The 18815-nt window shown below is 43.2% G+C and overlaps 1 protein-coding gene across 6 annotated transcripts in view; it reads right to left on the reverse strand.

Moving 5' to 3' along the window:
- MNAT1 (MNAT1 component of CDK activating kinase) overlaps positions 1 to 18815 on the reverse strand; it is a 115870-nt gene that overhangs the window by 96420 nt on the left and 635 nt on the right. The window contains exon 1 of one of the 6 annotated variants that reach the window (XM_003206785.5): positions 18507 to 18742. The exons of 1 other annotated variant lie outside the window; for it this stretch is intronic. In XM_003206785.5, coding sequence (XP_003206833.2) covers positions 18507 to 18595 — 89 coding nt within the window. In that variant the 5' untranslated portion in view covers positions 18596 to 18742. Of the gene's footprint in view, positions 1 to 2564; positions 2734 to 18110; positions 18275 to 18502; positions 18743 to 18815 lie in introns of those variants that run through there. 4 more of the 6 variants (XM_085225812.1, XM_085225814.1, XM_085225811.1 and 1 more) reach the window with 4 other exon arrangements.

Here is an 18815-nt window from a genome sequence, read left to right on the forward strand (position 1 = left end):
ACTGGAATCCCATGCTGGATGGCTTTCTTGGAGAACCCTGTAAAACAAGTTTGGTGGCACTCACAGAATCATACAGGGTTAACCAGTTGAACAAAATTCCCCTGCAAAAAATATGCTTGGCCTTAAAAAAAAAAAAAAAAGATAATATAAAAATCAGAGGACAGGTCACATTACTAAAGTGGCTTAACTCAAGGTGGGAAGCAACACAGTTCTACCCACAATGGTGTTCTACAGACAAGCCTTAACCTGCTGTCCCACCATGGTCACCTTCCTCCAGCAATGCAGCTCAGTGGGGTGCAGGAAGGGGGTGTCAGCCCCAAAACAATTTCCTGCCTATTGTGCTCATTAAAAAATATATATATATATACATGTACATGAATTCAGTGATCCTGCAGAGTATGTAACTGGCCCTTCTTTTTCCCCCCTTCAAGGAGGCCTCTCCATGTCACTTCATTCACACTACATCAGCACCAATCCTGGCACATTGAGTCTTCAAAACCATTGTATATTAAAAATAGAATGCATGACTCAGGTGGATTAAGGATGTATATGCTTACACAAAAAAAATAACCCACAAAAATATCACTTCTAATAGCAATCTATACAATAGTCAGCAAAACTGCCAAAGAGCAGGCTGCAAAACTTTCAAATGATGGAACTGAAGCATGCCATGTGTTCTTTAAGAAAAATTAGAGCCATTAAAATACAGGCAGGGGGACCTTTCTAGCTGATCAGCTGTCACTGATGGTCAACGTTTACCTTTTATCTGAAGGTGCTCTCATGGAGGAAGGGGCAGCAGGAGCATCTCCTGCCTCTCCTCGTCTGTTGAAGGCCTGACATTAATGCTCACACCTCTCAGCCTGCAACCACACAGATACAATCACACCGAACTCTTATCAAGACCCTATGGGTGCAATTAAGTCTCAGTCAATTTCTCATGAGCTTTAAATGATAAAGAGTTAAAACTGTGGGAATGTACATAATAAAGGTAGCTTAAAGTGTAATGCGGGCTCATGCATTAAGAGTGAATGCACTAATAAGATAATAGCGTGTTTTGGTTCTGCTGGCGAGGCAGGAATTTCTCACTGAGGGCACAAACAGCCCCAAGTGCCAGCAGCACCTGCACCGTCCCCCACCCACACAGCAAACAGCTGACACTAAGGACAAACTGCTCCTGCTGCAGCAATCTATAGCAAAACCAGTTTCAAGTGGAGCTAAGCGGTCCACGAAGCGGCCAAACCAAAAGTTGTTCTTTGTTTTTGACAGTATACAGTTCAGTCACTTTTTCCATCCCTGGGGTACCCATTCAAGAGGCGTGTTAAAACTCACTACTTCACCATTGCCTATACAACAGTTTACAGCCTATAGACGCATTTTAACTTTCTCAGACATAACATGTCAAAAGTTGACTATATTCAGATCTATTTTACTACTTAAAAAAAAAAAAAACTGGTCTAATCCTTGAGGCAACTGCTGGAGTTTGCTTCAGAGCCCACTAGGAATAGAGGAGGCCAAGGAAGGAGGGGAAACAAAACGTCAACCTCTGGTGGGCTTCAGGGTTTTGGATTCCACTCCATTCTTCTCATTTGAACAGTCCCACAGGTACATCAGTGCTTAAAACCAGACTTCATTATCATTCACAAACTCAAGCTCCGTAAGACAACAGCCTACAGAGAGCAAGCACAAACATCCACACTACACAGAAAGGAGAAGAGAAAAATCAAGAAACAGATTCAAACACCTGAGAAGATTCTTATTAGATGCACTGAGTAATTCCTATGTAACTGTGGAGCTTTTGTTTTACTTAGGAAGCCAGTGTGGATTTAGGGCTGCCCAGCAGTCCTTTCTGCAAGCAATCCTAGCAGCAAGGCTATACTTACACTAAACACGGAGGGGAAACTGATCAAGAACTGCTTTTCACTACTTTGCTGCAGACATAAGTATTCGAGTCTTATTCAAAAAGAAAGGCTATAAAGGAATAATATATATTAAAGGGAAACGTAAGCACTGCTTCATAGAAGTGAGAGCCTAAACTCAGCGCACCAGGCTACAACTCCGCTTTGTTCCACTCAGCAATACCAGCAAGGGTCTTTCCACCACTAAGGAAACAAACAAACGAACAGAAAATCACCACTGCTTCCTGTGCTGCAGGAATTATCAACTATTAAATTCACACAGAGCAGAAACAAGCAAAAGAACCACAGTGCCCAAAGGGATGCCTGAAGACACAGAGCCTACATTCCCTGTCCTAAAGGCACAGCTATAGATAACTGTATTTTTGGTTTCTATTTTTGGGACTTTGCTTGTCCTGTCTGAAGATCACCCTGCCCCAAGGGTCGCATGGCAGAAATGCTTCCTGCAGCTTTCACAGGCTGCTGATGCCACCTGGGGAAAATGCGTCACGCCGGTCACTGCCAGAGCACCAAGGAAAACAGGTTAGAAGACAAAAGCCTTCCTCAACTTGAAGCAGTGTTTACGAATGTGATGAATGCCAGTGTGTGTCCTAGCATGCAAGCTTGAAAATAAGTCAAGCACCTGGACCTCCACACAAAAGGCTGACTCACCTGTACGGCATCCATTATCCTTTGCAGAGACCCCAAGTTTAGCACTCCAGGGACACAAAGTACTTTCAGGAAGCTAAAGGCAGCATGACTTTTCCTCGTCCTTCTCTGCACCTGCACACAGCAGGTAAGAGCTTTGGGATTGCTTCCCAACCACAGGCAGCAATGACTTGCATGCACACAAAACACTCCCAGGATCCATCCCTTTTCTACTCTAAGAACAGAAAGAAAAACAGCAGAGATTTAAAAACCACAAATACAATCACCTAAACTCAGTGTTACTCCCCATCCCACCTTGCCACTCCACTAAGAATACACGTAATAAAGCAAGCACTCCAGTGAGAGATGCTGCATTAAACAAGTCATGGGGAAACTGTGATTTCCTTGTTCACACTGTACCCTCAAATTTGTTTGCCTTTCACACTATAGCTAATTCAAGGTTATCTCCTTTCCCCGTGCAAAGATATCGTGAGCTGAGACTGCAAGGGTTTTTCAGCTACCGATGTGAAAGATGCTTAAAAGAAGTCCGCAGAAGTAACATGTTGTGATGACAGCTACGATGCATCAAATGTCAGACTTGCTTCATGATCAGTCCCACCACAATCAAAACAGATTCTGCTTTGCATTGTCTTCCCTTCCGTTTACGTAGGAAAGAAAAACAGGCAAAATGAAAATCATCACTCACACAAAGTACCACACACTGATCGTCCTCCTGGATAACACAGCGCACAAACACCTCATTCACACTGCTGACAACACCAGGAGACCAATGTAAAATGAATCCCTTTGCTCCAGCTTTGAAAGGGCTACGAAGAGACCTGAAAAACTCTCACCATGCTTCCAAGCGAAATGTTGCATCTGCCTCAGCATAGCTCTTTTCAAACTGCGGCACTTCCAGTAACCCACAAATGATCTTTTCATTCTCAGGAACATCAGCTTTACACAATACAAAGAGATGGTTGCTTGTGATTTGTTTAAGCCAAATCCAAATCCAAGCTGTACAGCATTCGACAAAAGAAAAACGGAGCCTCTGCATGCTCAGGCTGTCAACTAAAGCAAACACACTAACCCCCCACAGAATGCAGAGGGGAAATTGTGTGGGATCATCCAACATCCAAAGTTTTGGGGCATGGCTGCCACACACCTACATGGTTAATTCATGTTTAACAAACACTACCAGGACTGCTGATCTCCCGGTGCAGTGCTGAAACCATCATCAAGGAGGCATGTGAGCACTGCATACAGATTTCTCAGTTATTTTTACCAGCATCACCTATGGCTACAATTGTAAGGTGCAGTCTAGCCCTACAGAAGCTCATCCTTCTTTCAAATCTAGGCTGATCTGGCTTCCCAGCCCTCACTCACATCCTAAAGCTTGTATTCGGCTGCCTGAGAGCAGCATAAGGAGCTAATCCAGTTGAAAACCATTAAATGGATCACAGCCCTGCACTGGCTCACCTTTCAATGCCAAAAAAACAAGTGGTAGGAACACGTGGTAGGACAAGCATGCAATAATGGGGATATCTGAACTTCAATGAGCTGGACTTACCATGAAGACTCAACTGGAAGTCACCACGTATGTGTCCACCAATTTCTTTTATTACTTTTTATTACTTTTTACCAAACTGCTGTTCATCTTTTTCCTTCCTATCACCCTTATACATAAAAGGCATGGTCAACAATGTCTTCATGCACAAAGCAGACAAATGTGTGTCCAATCAGAAGTTTGTATTTGCTAAAAGCAGAGCACACACAGACTCAATGTTCTGAGCACAAGCAGTAACAGTACTGTCAGAAGGGCACAATCACAGATGCTTGACAGAGTGCAGCATTTTTCTTCGTGATTCAGCTTAAAAATGCAGACAAAACCTGCATGGGAAGGGGCATGACTGCCAAAGACTCTCAGAAAACAAGAGGACCCACAGGAAAGGCAGAGAGGCAGTTACATAGGAGGTATTTTTTCTAGTAATAACACAGCCTTATGTTGCTTATCCCCACCTCCTCCCTGTACCTTCATCAGCATCGCAGCTTGCTGCCTTTCCAACATGCAGATATAACTGCTTGGGGGTTGGGGCATAAGGCATAACAAATCTGAAACAAGGGGGGGAAAAAAAAGGAAAACAAAAAGACACCACGCCCCGCATAATCCCACTCTTTTTCAAACTCTACTGCTTCTTTTTATCTTAGTTTCCCTTCCCCCAGGATCAAAATTTCAGCTTTAATACTGCACAGCAGCACTGAGATGACTCAGTGGATTAGCTGCCCAGAGCACTGCTTTACGCAAGTTACCTGTCACCTATGTGCTCCATGTCATAACACTAAGTAAAACCTTTTAAAACCTTAAAAACTATACTGCAAAGTTGAAATATAATTACCTTAACGAACACAAATTCCTTTTCTGGAATGCCCAGTAGCTATTCATAGAATCAACACAGTCCAGCTTTAACACTTCTCATCATGATGAGGCTCTCAAATGCTCATCTTTGTTTGCTGTAGAAGGAAGTTGTTGAAAAAACAAAAGGGTACGTGGCAAAGTTCTAACATTCCCCCCAAAGAACACTTCTGAGATCCCTGTAAAATCTTGATTCTTCTCATCAGTGCTTTTGTATCACATGAGAAACATAAGCACAGAAGGTTTTGTACACAGTCACTGTGTACCATGAGAAAAGGAAGAAATGAACAAGCTTATTATTCATTACAGATGCTTGATAATGTCCAATAAATACTTGACTATCAAATAAAGATGAAAATGTTCTCTGAATATGGTACAAAACAAACTCCTAAAAGATAAAAAAAAAAAAAAAAAAAAGGCATTCCATGCCAATAATCATATGTTATCATATATACATAGGGACCCAGCTTATACTGAATGAGAAAACCTTTTTCTAATATTTCCTAACTTCTGAGCTCTGGGATCCAAAACAAAGGTTGGAACATAGTTTGTATGTGCAATTAGTATATACCATAAGAGCCCCCACATAAAAACTAATTTTCCTTGAAGCATCTGAAAAAAAAAAAACCTGCAGAAATTAAGAAAGTAAAGAGTAAGTTTTTGCTGAAGTTCCTCCAAGTTTGCAAAAAACCTACAAACTTTTCTCACCGTAAAGAGGTTGCATTAGGATATTTATTACAAATCACAGTAAAAAGCTGACCCAGACAGCAGGTCACACTTGAGACTGGCAAGTAAAATACCTGGTGTCACTCAGGACAAGATGATGGAGAGTCATTTAAGACTGTTGAACTAGTAAAGTTTAAAAACAGAACAAACACACACTGTTCTTTCTCAAATACCTTCAGTCTCTACTGCTAACAGTCCCAGGCAAATATGAAAAGTGACTCTTAAGACAAACTCCTAACTTACTGCTACCAATTTACCTTAAATAAACTGTGTTAAGTAAATGATTTCATAGAGAAGCGACCATCAGAAAAGATGCACACATTTCAAGAGTGAAAATAATTAGTGATCAAGAAAGTAATGGCTACATAAGGAATCTCACTGCTCCTATGGACTACATGGGTGCTCAGACACCTGATGAACTCAGCCCATCTTCAGGAACACGAGCCTTGCCACACAGCTGTCATCTGCCCCAATGCTCTCCTCTGCATGGCTAGCAAACAAGAATTTTCATTAGGAATTTGAACTTTTTAATTAGCCATCAGAATTCAGTAAATAAACCAATCAGTTTCTAGTGGAAACGTCCATCATTGATACATGTCTGACACTGCTCCATAAAATGCCTGGAGCAGACTGGAACAAGTTTACTTCCCAGTTCAGGATACATCAGATCATGCAAACCAGACCTCTTCCATTAAGGCAAGAGTCTCTGAAAGCCTTACAAATCATGTAGGGCAGTATTCAGAAGGTAAAAAAAAGCCATATTCTTGCTGGAATACACTCTAGGGACCAGGAAACAATCAGAGCCAGGTCTTGCAGAGACCGCAGGCTGTGCTGCATTGCTTAACTTCCCCTGGCAAAGGCTTGCATCCCAGCAGGACGGGGCTGGCTGGGGAGGCAGAAGCCAGAAGCCAGGCCACTCCTGCCCTGCCTGTCCCCACTGCCTGGGGATGACAGCCACAAGGCTCCCTGACACCTGTGCTGATGGCAGGCAGCGAGCAGCACAAGGCAGGGATGATGCCATAGCTTCTCTCAGTCCTACAGATAGAAGGAAATTCTGGGGTTGCTATCCCTACCTGAAAGAACATCCAGGTAATATGTTTGGCAGACATCAGCATGTTTCATTTGTGATGCTGTCAAAACGTGCATAAAATGTTAGATTAAGGAAAAACAAAAACCAACACAGGAGACCACCCAAACTAACCCTGATACTGTAAGGTATCAAATAAACTAAGGCAAGATATTCAGAACAACCAAGAGCAATCAGGATACAAACATGCAATGCATGCAGTAAATTTATTGTGGCACTAAAATAACTCTGATTTTATATATATATATACATACACACACACACACACTATATATATATATACACAAAATACAAAATTGATACTGCTGAGAAAGAAGGTGGAGCAGAAGCTACTCTCTGCACCTCCTTTTGTATTACTACAAAGGCAGTAATATGTGTAATAGCAAATGTTTCTGGTTATTATGTTTTATGTTTCTGTACTCGAAAGCATTGTATTATATATGGCCTTTTTCTGCAATTAACCTCCAAAGCAAATTAAATATTAATGGGTAAATGTCAATTATGATTTTGAGAAACAATAAAAGGATCATAAATTAAATAATGCAGATAGAACAGTAAAGCATTTTCACCCGATCAAAACAGTGTTTTAGCGTTAACGTTTTCCCATTCTAATGGAAAATGTAACCATGCACTCATAGCTGTGGTCACTGCATACCAAATGCAGAGCAATGCCACCTTTTCTGTAGCCCCACTCCTGGTAAGTGGGAGCACGAGGAGCTGTGCTGCTCCTCCAGCCAAGCCAAGCAGCACAACAAGATCTGATGTTTCACAGCAATCCTTCGTTTGACGCTGCGCAGTGCTGCAGGATACTTTCACAGCTATTCCTAGACTCTTTCCATCTTCTGCAATTCATTATACACAATTCTGTATTTCACTCAGTAGTACCAGCTCAGCCATATATATGAAGAATTTTCCCACTATTGTACTTTTTAACCTTAGGCTTGCTAATGGAGGGGGGAGGAAGAAAAACTACAAAGCAGAAATACTTTGAAATATCACTCAGGCAACAGCCTCATTGCTTTAAGGTCACTGCTTCTGTTTCCCGGGGCTGATTTTTATGAAAAAAAATAGAGGTCTGAAACAAACCATTTAAACCAGCTTCTAAACGTAGTCCAAAGCTGATTTAAATAGCAGCTGCTTGAAGCTGAAATGCACAGCCCCTCCCACGCTTCACCACACCAGTCATCAATGGCTACTTCACAAATTGTAAATGACATGGGACACGTTGTTCACAAACAAATCAGATTTATGGTTATATTCAGTTGTTCCTGTTATCTGAAATTAGAATTTGAAGCTCATTAAAAATGAATACGTTTCAGAGAAAGTAGAGGCACTGCACTGTATTGATGAAAGCTTCATTAAATTTTCAATGATAAAGCTGCTTCTATATTTGTGAAGGAAGGACGTGTGGTAGAAAGACATTGGTTGGGGCAACTCTCCTTCAGGCAACTTTGCATCTTTCCACCATCGCTAAAACCCATATCAGAATAAAATACTGAACTAATTAGGTGTAAGAGAAAGAGGTGGAGGTCCATTACATTCAATGAATGATTACTTTCAGATCCTCCACCAATTATATCATTGAAGCTCTAGAAGGAGGGAACCACTAGAACTCTGGAAATGGGATCCAACTGATCCAACTCACAGAAAACACACGCTGTGCAGGTTCTTGTTTAATGATGCAGTTACCTCTGAGGTACCCACTTAGAGAAATACCACGAGTTATGGAAATCAAGACTTACGTGTGCAAGTAGAAACATAAAGCTGCATCACAGTCATAAATACAGCCCTATTTGTTTTGCCAGACTGAAGAAAAAAAAAAGTCGACCTGTGACAGAGCATAAATAGGTCAGACCATGTCTAATTTATAATTCTCTCACGTCAGACAATTAAAATCTCTGTATGTAAACCACCCATAACCAAGCTGCATGGAAGAATGCAGAAAGAAACTGTGGAAGAGAAAATCCCAGTGGTCTGATCCCTCTGGTGGTCACACGCACTGATAGAAATGCACTCCATCTCCCCGCAGTCACCCCCTCCCTCAGAAGGCCGGCCGAGGCAGCCAGGCTGCTCCCCTCTGCATCCATCAGCCTGCTGCCGCCCAGCCAGGCAGTGGCTGGAGGCCTCGTGCCACGTCACTCCTGCACAGCGTACGGCCAGAGCGCTGCCTTTTTCCCCTTCAAGCTATGTGCTTGCCTGCCAGAAGCTGAGCTGTAGGGCTGCTCTTTTCAGCTTGCCAGGACTGCCACCTCTTCCAGCCCTCCAGAGAGACGACATTCAACCAATGTGCATGCAGACAATGTCATTTTATCCTTGTTTATTCTCCCCATTCAAACCCCGTTTCAACAAGTTTACTTTTTTTCCTTCCTCTCCAGTTTTCCTTGGCATGCACAGTGAGCATTTAGCAACTGACCTCCTCAAAAATCACCATGAGGCACTATTACCCTCACATCACCAGTTAAGGAAATTAAGCCGACATAATGCCTGAAGCATGCCCAAATTTCACATTTCTGATTTGAGAGTGATTAGCATTAGCGCTCTGTAGGATTTCCTCCGCTCAAAGCACAGCTCCCAGGGAGTGCAGGAGAATTTCTGCAGGCTGTACTTCTGCAGGGCAGCCTGAGCAGCAGGTGAGCCCCTGGAAAAATGTGGGGCTTTGGGAATTTGGCTGCTCCAGGACTCTGCAAAGCATTCCTCAAATGCTGGGTGCTGCTGCAACCCCACAAAGGAAAAGCAATGTATTGGGGTCACACACTCCAGGTCACTTCCCTAAGATCCTCATGCAGTCGTTCTCCTTTCCCAACCAAGATCTCCTTCTGCATTTGTGTTTCACTTACTGCCACAAGGTCGGGCTGGTCACCCTCCCCTTCCAGCTCCTCTACAAACACTGCGGTTTCCCCAGAGCCATGAGATGTTTCCCAGACACATTCTTTGCTAAAGAGAAGGAACTTTCCAAAATTTCTCACTTAGCAGCAAAGTTACCCATGTGCATACCCCAATTTCATCCTAAGGAACAGGTCTGCAGGGGGCTGCTGCACTCACGCACCACTGACACACTGCCCACATGGAGACAGCCCGCTCTGGACACATCTGCATTTCCATCCTATGCCACCTTTCCACAAAACCAAACAGACAGAATAGAAACAAGGATTTGTTTAATGAGACTTTAGGCCAGGTTTTGTTGGAAGACTAGAAACAAGAAGATTCAAACAAATACAGTAATTCTAGACTAAGCTCAACTGTCACGGGCCTCTCCAGCTTCCAAACTGCCCCAATGCTGCCTGGCTCACGACATTCACAGCAACACCACATCATCCTGGTATTGCCCTCAGTCTTAAACGTCCCCTTTCTCAGGATGTGGATTTTGTTTGTTTTCTCTGGAACAAGGGGATTTGGAGGATTTAAAGGCAACTTCTCATCTCCAGGCCACAGCAAATCAGTCACAGAGTTATCAGACTACACAACCACCACTGACAGCCCTTCCCAATGCCATCCAGGGTGCGTAAAGACTGAGGGTTTGCAATCTTCTTAAGCTTGCAGACAGCTACTCTCAGAACAACATGAACCCTTCTCTTTACACAAGGCTATTCGTATACTCACGTTAAAGATTATCCAGTCATTAGTTATACATATAGACTTTTCAGCTCCTAATCTCCATGAAGACACCAGTTTTTATAGGACGTACACATGACACGTTGCCAGCAAGGATGACAAAGGCACCACACGTGTGTCTGCCCGTACTTGCCTGGAACAAGCAAGGTCTTCCTCCTTCAACCTGGCACTGTCAGCAGTTCTTGCGACGCAACAAATCTTGGTGCCAAACCTGCAGTCCAATCAGACTTCCCATGCTGACCCCAGGTTTGAAGGTGTCAGAATCAGCCAAAGTGCTCCCTTCAGTTTTGCTGTCTAGGAGAATCAGAAATTCTCCGTAACCTGGGCACAAACGGACAGCCTGCTGACACTGCTTGGCATTACTAAAATTAGGGAGCGGAACGTTCTTAGGACTTGAGAACTCTGACCTGAACATTGCTTCTTAAAAAGCACCTCCAGTGCAGCCCACTGTTTTCCAGCTCTCAGTAGAACCACTTATCTTTCTCTGTAACTTTAAGGAATCAACATGCTCAGATTAAGCCTAGGATTCTGCAAATGCTCAGACATATATTTAACCTTTGTGCTATTCATTGGAGCAGCACTGCAGTAAAACAGTAAAAATAATTACCTACGTGTTTCCCAGTTTGAAGCATAACTGCCATGAAACCAGATTATTTGCTGATCATTCATTTGTGGCAGAGGCATCCTGTTCTCTTTCCTGAACATGAACGTTCTCCCTCCCATGAATGTTATATACAACTGCAAAGGAAGAACAACTTAGAACATTGTATCCAGGGCCTCAAAAGATGATCTTAGCTAGAAAAGTCTGATTTTGTCAGGTACAGCAGGAACTATTGTGAAGCTCTTAGATCAGATCTTGTCACAAATAATTATTGCAAAACATTAAAAAAATATATTAAAAAAAAAAGCAAAACCCAGCAGATCTCATTACAAAACTCAGTGCACCCTTAGCATCAATTCTTATGACTATAATAACTATCAGAGCAGCCCTTCTGTGAAGAAATACCCACCATTTCCTGCAAGTCATTAAATCAAAAAGGGAACTGGAGATGTGAATCCTAACTGCCCACAACACAAGCTCAGCAGCTTGTCCCACATTCTGCTATCATCAGGGAAGGTTCTTTTTTTTTTTTCTTTTTTTTTTTTTTTTTTAATTTCCTAGGGAGATCTGAACACTGGAATACTCAATTCAATTTCCAAAATGCTGACCCAGCCTTACTTCAAACTTCACCTTCACTTGTCCTTGGAACAAAAAAGTAACAAGAAACCAATGCCTCGGACAAAGAACACAGGAATGCAACTTCTCAGTGTTCTAAGATGGTCTTTTCAATTCTGCTCTCCTAACAATTTAGTATTATCTGAGACATGTAACTTTCATAACTCAGGAAGATATTTGCTTAATTTCCTAACTGTTCAATCTATGCATATCACCTACTAGGATTTTCGAGTTCAGGCAACAACAGAGAACTCAAATGTCCTTCTTCCTCACAAACCCACAGAATTATTAGCTTGAATTATAATGTAATTAATGTATTTTTAACATCATTTCAACAGAAGTATTTGGACCACAATCTAGAGCCAAATTTAAAAGCAGATATTCACTGTCAAAACTGGATGGCAGAAGGAAATAACCTCTTGGGTATTTCAGCAATGATTTAACCACCACCTATGACTAAGTTGGAGAGGCTTCAGAAGAGTCATGGGATGGATCAGTCTCAATTAATAAAAACAGGAATAACTCCAAAAAGACAAAGAAAGGCGACTCAGATCTTTATACCTTGAGAAAAGTTGAGGGAACTGGGATTATTTGTCTTGGAGAAGAGAAGGCTCCAGGTAGACCTCACTGTGGCCTTCCAGTACTTGAAGGGAGAGTATAAACAGGAGGGAGAACAGCTGTTTGTGAGGGTGGATGGTGATAGGACAAGGGGGAATGGTTTTAAACCGAGGCAGGGGAGGTTTAAATTAGATATTAGGAGGAAGTTTTTCACCCAGAAGGTGGTGAGGCACTGGAACAGGTTGCCCGAGAGGCTGTGGATGCCCCATCCCTGGAGGCATTCAAGGCCAGGCTGGATGTGGCTCTGGGCAGCCTGGGCTGCTGGTTGGTGACCCTGCACGTACCAGGGGGGTTGAGACTAAATGATCATTGTGGTCCTTTTCAACCCAGGTCTTAGGAAAAAAAGAAGAAAAAAAATCAGGAGGAAAAAAAAAAAAAAACCTCTTTCTGAGGGACTATATTCAGCTAAAAAATAAATCACCTTTTTGTCTTCTTTGATGACGCAGATAGGCTTTGATTGTGCTGTTATTTCAAACAAATGTCAGCCAACCTAACCTCCTGTGGCACATCCAAGTGAAAAGCTCCATTATGATTTTCCCAATTCATCCATAAGAAGTAGTTAGAATGAAGCATCTTATCTAGTTTTTCAGTAGAAAAACCAGAGGCCTTAAAAAAACAAATATACCACACAGCAAACTTCTAGGGAACAAGTGACAGCCCGGAATACAACAGCTTCTGCATCTTGTATTTAAGATGCTTCATTTAGGAAGAAAAAACTTGCTGAATAAAACTCAAATATGTATTTAAGCACTTAATTCCCACATGCTTAGGTTAAAATTACAGGTCTGACAGATCCTCACTACCTACCCCTAATTAGCCTTCTTCAGACTTAACTTGGCTTAAGTACAGTTTTATGTTATTTTCCACAACCTCTGGGGCTTCCCCCTCCACCCCAGAAGACTGATTTTCTTGAACCACACTGCAGAGAAGAATGCAGCAGGAGGCCAAGCGACCCTTTCACTTGGAAGGAGATTAAACACAGAGATTCCAAACTTTTTTTCCAATGACTCCAGCCCCAAGTGCTGGCATAAGATCCCACTCTGCTGAATTCACTGGGGATGCTCATACTTTCAACTCCTGGTGAATCTGACAGCCGCAAAACTCCAAGTGCTCCTAGCATTAAAATAAACAAGCAAATAATGAAACCTCTATTTCTTCATTTTAGCAGCCGTTAGCACTGCAATTAGAGTTCTCAGAGGATGCACTTACCCCCTAATGAATCCCTGGAACAGCCATAACAGGGTGCGGGGCAGATTAGAATCCCCACAACACAACCTACTGAATTGATGTCTCCCCTGAGCGATACAAAGCTGGGCCCAGAGATCCTAAGCGTTGTTACACCATCTTCATTTTGGAGCCTTATTAACAAATTAATTGAGAAATAAACAAGTCTCCCTCTGGGAAAAGGAGAAAAAAAATCAATTTTAATGAAGAGACTAGACACCTTTCCATAAGGCTCTCGTGGACAGGAAGACAACAGCAGAAAAGTTTATTATCAAGCAAAATCATTAACGACCATCTAATATTGCAGCCGTGTATGAACAAAGGCAAACACAAGACAGGGATGAAAGCAGGAGCAGAAAGCAAGATATCAGCTTTCTGCAGAGGCTGTTCCAGTGCCCACACCCATCTCCCAGAGCTGTCAAGCACGGGAAGGACACTTTGCAGAGACAGCACAACGCCGGGGGGGAAAAGGGAGTTTCTGTGCTTTTGTTAGTCTGCAGACATCCACGCTTCCTCCCTCCAGTTGGGATAGGTCACAGGTAGCTGGAGCAGCCCCGCTGACCCCAAAGGAGCTTTACACACCAGTTTCCCCCCCTCCCTGTAGCAGGCAGCAGGACAACAAAGCAGAACCAGCAGCCCCAATTAACTGCTTTTTTACATAAGACTTTTGTGTCTGATTGTTGGAGACCATATGGTCCAAGATTACAGCCAACAGTAAATGTCTTTACCCTGCCCTGTTTGCGGTAACAACCTCAACATTCTTTTAATGTAGTTTTTGGTGGACGCACTTCCTTCCCTCTTTATGTAAGTAAATCACCGGGATATGCTTAACCTGCCCCCTGAAACTCAGCATAGGCCATGAAATTCAAGCAGATTGAATAAAAGATAATTCGGTCTCGAAGCCAGGTGGATTGCAACTGCACTGGCACGCACGCAACTGCATCCCTGTATTCAGAAAAGACATTAGGAATCTGAAAAATCAAAAACTGCATTCAAAAGCCTTTGTGCACGCATGACAATTCTTCAAAGTGAGTTTTTAAAAAGAAGGCAAAGCCACCACCTCACCTTAGAAATTAATGCATTGCAGAACTTTAATCAAGCACTGCTCCATAATTAGACACGCTTTCCCCTAAGCAAAAGCATCTTTAAAGCCAAGCATGTGATGCCTTGAACCCCTGTGATACTTAAGAAAATAAACTTAAAAAGACATTCATTATTCTTGAACTGAGCATTTCCATACTAAGTCCCACCTTAGAACAACTTTTAACTGCTAATTTATCATCCGCCCTCCCTGTGACAGGGAAGATTTATAGTGGAAAAGGCTTATTTAACATTACAGTAATGCCAAAAACATATGGTATTACACTTTTTGTTATTTTGGTCAAGCAGCAATAACTAAGGAAAATACTAAAAAAAAATACCCCCCCATATATTCCCATAGTTGTAGGGTTTGGCATGGTTCCATCAGAGTGAACTGCAGCGGCAACTCAACCTGAAGGATGTTTACAGCACAGACTGAATGTCCAATCTTATCCTCTTGCACTCATCTGGCTACCCTTTATCTCCACTACAGCACCAAGGTGCTTATCAGTATTCTGACCCCTACCACCAGTGGATGCAAGCACATTCCAGAGCTCCCTGGCCGCAGGAGAACTCAGCATGGCAAACATATGGTGCTACGAGAAAGCTGCTCCTCCCTCCTCTGCCTATCTGCCTGTGTCACTGTGCTTGATGCTACCTGCATCCATAGGTGCTATGTCACAGGGCCTAGGTCACAGTAAAAGAGAGATGAGAGGCTAAATAGGTACAAGACCACATACAATCTACTCCAGAGATTTATATTAGCAAAATGAGGAAAGGGAAAAGGATGAACAACAGAATGGCCGAAGCACAAACTTTATAGCAATGAGGACCTTCACTGCAGGCATCTGCCAAGAAAAAAAAAAAAAGAGGAGCAAACAGGACAAACATTGCCCAACAAGCTCTCAAATACTTTGAGATTAACCTTGTTTACACAAGAAATAGGGCAACAACAACAAAAAAAAAGCTATGAAGGAAGCCTCTTATAGTTTCATTCTAAGCAAAGGGGAGGAACTAGCTAGGAAAGTAAAAGCAGAAACTTCCAACTCCTTCCAACCTCCTTCCAACCTCCTTTCCTCCAGAAAGCAGGAAAAGGCACCACTTGCTATTCTTCAGGGGGACAGAACAGCCACAAAATAAAGAAAGTGAACTAACAATAAAGGAACAAGCTATCTGAAAGCCAGAAAATCTGAAATTGTCTGATGAACCATCTCAGCCAAGTATAATCACAGAATTGTAGGGGCTGGAAGGGACCTCCAGAGAACACCAAGTCTAGCTCCCCTGCAAAGCAGGCCCCTATAGCAGGCAAAAGCTCTTTAATGACTTGAAATTCAACAGATTTTGCATGTATTCCCTTTTGTAAAACTTCAAATAACTGAAGGTGACTTAAGGTGAACAGCACAATTATTAAACCAGGAAAAGCCAAAGCATTAGGAAAGAAACAACCTGTAGGTAACAAAATATCCCTTCAGAACACATGCAGTGAAGGAAAGAGCAGTTAAGTAGGAGTGTGTTAACACCATCCCTAACAGGTAATGCTAAAGCATTCAGAGAGTTCACTGCATCAGCCTTCAGGTCAGAGGAAATGGCTAATGAAACCCGTCAGCACAGAATGACAAGAACACAAGCCAAAACTGGGAAACACATCAGAGCAATTGCCTCAAAACTCCTGAGCAAACGTCAAACAAAGACAATTAAGGCAATACAGCTCTGCAGGGAACTTATTAATCTTCACCTATGGACAGTATTGAGGCATTACTGCATTAAAAGAGTACTTCAAGGTTTCCAGTTCTGGTCAACGTAACAATGTGTACCCTACAAAAACCGACATAGGCAGCTATCAAAGACCATTTCTGCTCCACACCTCAGCTTCCAGCAGCCTGAAGGAGACAAGCAGTGACTCCTACAAAGCAGGAAACCAAACACACACGGTAGCACAGGTTGGTCAGGGTTGCCATCAATCCCTGGGATGATGCTGGAATACGTGAGCTGCCAAGCAACCCATCTGCTGCATATTTCAGGTAACAACACAGTTAAGAACCAACATGCAATGTAAGAACAAACCGTATCAGGGGAACAGAATTTCCTTCAACGACAGAAGAGCAATGCAGACAGGGAAACATCAACTTGAAGCAATATAGTTTTGATTTTGTGAGACTTCTGACACATCAATTAACATTCATACAAACTAAAAAAAAGAGCACATAATGAAGTACTGAGAGATTCCTAGAATCCTATAGGAAGAAGTCAGTTACCTTTATTTTAGAGAAAAAACATGTAGCAAGCCATTACCAAGAAACAGCTTCAAGCATGGAGGTTTTTGTAATAGCATACAGAAATAAGTGCTTGTAATACTAAAAACACCACTTCAAAGGGGTTACTAGAAGGCTACTGCAGAAGAAAAGCGACCCACTTGAATCACATCAAGATTAAAAATTCTTACAAGAGAGGTAAAGAAACACAAATCCTACCTACACAGTGACTTCAACTTCACCCTCATGCACATATGCTTTAGGGCTGTGGATCCCCGTTGCAGTACCTCTGTACTGAGAAGGCAAAGGAGGGACTAACCTCTCTGAATCCAGGCAGAGTCAGGCTGAGGGGCACTGCACAGTTCTTTTCCACCTGCAGATACCCAGGCTGTCCGAGCCCAAGGCTGCAAGAGCTCAGACCACCAATTTGGCCATGGAGATAACAATTCCAGATGTGAAGAGCAAAGAATAAGAACTGAGGAAAGCAGCTAGGAAGAAACAAGAAAAGCCAGGCAGGAACATCGGCCTCAAACAAGCTGGACCCAGGATAGCACAAAATATAACTGATATTCTCAAGAAAAACTCAGCTATAAAAGAAAACATTGAGAACCAAAGGAGAGCAAACTGAAACACGCTGTCCTCTGCTGGAAGTGGCTCTAAAGCTTGAAAGCAGAAGGTCAAGAAGTGCTTTGATCTCCATTGGAAAAGAAAATAGATAGAATCATCATTTTCAAACTGCACAGCCACACCTAAATCAGCTGCTACCTTTTGAACTAATTTTGAGCTAATGCTGCAGTTCCACACAGCCAGCGTTGCTGTTACCAAAGGGACACTCCTGCTACCTCTTCCTCCTACAGTAGCACCACCAGGAGAGCATCTGCTGTCCTCCCACATGCTTCCCTGGTGGCAGGAAAGGTGTGTGCATGGACATATAAGACATGATCAGGGAAAGGGATTAAAACAACCCCCCTTTTTTTTTCTTTTCATCCCTAAGCAATATAACATAAATCCCTTGTTGCAATCCAGTTTCTACATCCTGATAACTTACCACATCAGCATACAGGGTTTTTTAGGCTGTCTGAAACATACATATTGCCCTAACATTTATGTAATGGGACAAATGGAGAGATATATTAAAAAGATTTAAAAAAAAAAAAAAAAAAAAAACAGAACAGATTGCTACTGCAGCATGGGAGTTTCTATCATGAATATCTAGAAAGAATTTAGAACAGCACCTTTACAACTTGCCCAGAACCTGAGGAAGACCTCCAGATCCATAAGTGCACGTGTTCAGACCACACAGTGCTTACATCAAGTACAGCCAGCAGCGGGAATTACCCACGTGTTCAGCTTTGGGAGACAGGAACAACATCGGTAAGGACCTCCCTCCTGCAAAAGGGATGTACTGGAGCAGCACCGCCAGCACACGCTCAGCAGAAGATTGCCCAACGTTAAAAGCAGCACCGAACCTTCAGATAAAGCATTACTCATTCAGAACGCACGGGGTAATATATACATAAAGGTGTTTTTTCTCTCAGTCACCCAAGCAGAACGCTAAACACAACCGAGAAACCTTTAAATCGACCAGAAACGCGTTTCCCTCTCCTCCCTCCTCTCCATACCTCGAATCCTCGCCCGGCCGCAGCCCGACAGCCCCGCTCAACACCAGGTCGCTCCCCGGCCCCAGCGCCCCCAGCGCACCCCGGCAGCCCCCACGTAGCCCTCGGGACTCACTCACAGCGTGTGCCCGCAGACGTTGACCATCAGCTTCAAGGAGGGGTTGCGGTACTTGGTGGTCTTACAGCGCGGGCAGCCCTGCTCGTCCATGGCGGCCACCGCCTCCTCCTCCTCCTCCTCCTCCTCCTCCTCCTCTTCTGGCTGTTCGCCTCTCCCTTCCGCCTTCCGCCGCCCGGTGCGCCTCCAAAGCGGCCCCCCGGCACCGCCCGCCACCCCGCGCGTTCCGCACCGCAGCTCTCAGCACGGCGCACGGCCGGGCCGGGCCGGGCCGGTACGAACCGCTCCGAGCGGCTCCGCGCCTTACAACCAG

The sequence above is a fragment of the Meleagris gallopavo genome, chromosome 5 (genome assembly GCF_905368555.1).
Source record: "Meleagris gallopavo chromosome 5, MGAL_WU_HG_1.1, whole genome shotgun sequence".
In the NCBI taxonomy this organism is placed as follows: domain Eukaryota; kingdom Metazoa; phylum Chordata; class Aves; order Galliformes; family Phasianidae; genus Meleagris; species Meleagris gallopavo.